The 1188-nt window shown below is 49.1% G+C and overlaps 1 protein-coding gene across 1 annotated transcript; it reads right to left on the reverse strand.

The window, feature by feature from the left end:
* Positions 1-446: 446 nt before the first annotated feature.
* LOC140188819 (histone H2B 7-like) lies at positions 447-804 on the reverse strand. Its single transcript, XM_072245468.1, has one exon. It carries the CDS (start codon positions 802-804, stop codon positions 541-543), a length of 264 nt encoding a protein of 87 aa, XP_072101569.1. The 3' UTR covers positions 447-540.
* Positions 805-1188: the final 384 nt, after the last annotated feature.

Consider the following 1188-nt stretch of genomic DNA (forward strand, 5'->3'; position numbering starts at 1 on the left):
AAGACCGCCAAAAAAGCCGTTGCTGTTGAAATTAAACAGGTTTGTTTGTCGACCCTTTACCCCCGTTACTGGAGTCCGACACATTTAAACCGGGTGTAGTTAATACTGCGATGGTGTCTGGGAACTTAGTTCACCGATTTCTTTCAATTGATAAACGATTGGAATAAAACAGATTCTCAACTTCTGTTCGCGGTCGGTCATTGTGAACGGGTCGCCCTTCAGAAAGTGGAGCTTTAACAAATACTCTGAACGAACCGTGACTGTGTTCAGCTCTCGCGTTGGAATGGGGTTAAGAGAAGTAACCAAAATGGGACAAAGCTTAAGGAACCGCATTCTCCAGGGCAATTAAACCAGAAACAATTAGTGTCCTCTTCAGGGAAATATGATGAACGAGAGAAAACGACGGGGAAGGGGTGCGTAACGATTCCGTGCTGTGCAGTCGGTTGGGATATAACAGAGAAATCAGACTATACTGAGCAGTGGACAGCAAGCTCTGATTAACGGAGATAAGATTCTGAAATGAGATCAAAAATAACTCTTTTAATGAAGCCGTGAGTGGCTTTTAAAAGAGCCTTTGATTTTCTGGTTTGTTTTGTCAGTGAACTTGGAGCTGGTGTACTTGGTCACCGCCTTTGTCCCTTCGGACACGGCGTGCTTGGCCAGCTCCCCAGGTAGCAGCAGCCGCACGGCGGTCTGGATCTCCCGGGAGCTGATGGTGGACCGCTTGTTGTAATGGGCCAGGCGGGAAGCTTCGCCCGCGATGCGCTCGAAAATATCGTTGACGAATGAATTCATGATGCTCATGGCCTTGGAGGAGATGCCGGTGTCGGGGTGAACCTGCTTCATCACTTTGTAGATGTAGATGGCGTAAGTCTTCCTTCCTCGACCTCTTGCGCTTCTTGCCAGTCTTGCTCGCTGGTTTGGACAAAGCTTTCTTGGCGCCCTTCTTGGGAGCGGGTTTCGCTGGATCCGGCATTTCCTCGTCGGGTTCAAACACAATAATAAGCAGAAGCTGTTCGGAGCGCGGATTAAATAGGCAGCGCCCAAAAGGGTATGTTAATGAGGATGGGAATGCTGAGCATTTCCATTGGCTGTTTGGAGAAATGAATCACCAATTGGAACGCTGGGGGATGGGAAGCGGCGCCAATGGGTGGGGTTTACCGCTGTCGTTTGATGCGGTAGGGAGTA

Source organism: Mobula birostris, chromosome 28, assembly GCF_030028105.1.
Source record: "Mobula birostris isolate sMobBir1 chromosome 28, sMobBir1.hap1, whole genome shotgun sequence".
Lineage (NCBI taxonomy): Eukaryota > Metazoa > Chordata > Chondrichthyes > Myliobatiformes > Myliobatidae > Mobula > Mobula birostris.

What these genes read in the sequence shown, in the direction of transcription:
- LOC140188819 (XM_072245468.1), bottom strand. Translation starts at nt 804, where the DNA reads ATGAGCATCATGAATTCATTCGTCAACGATATTTTCGAGCGCATCGCG.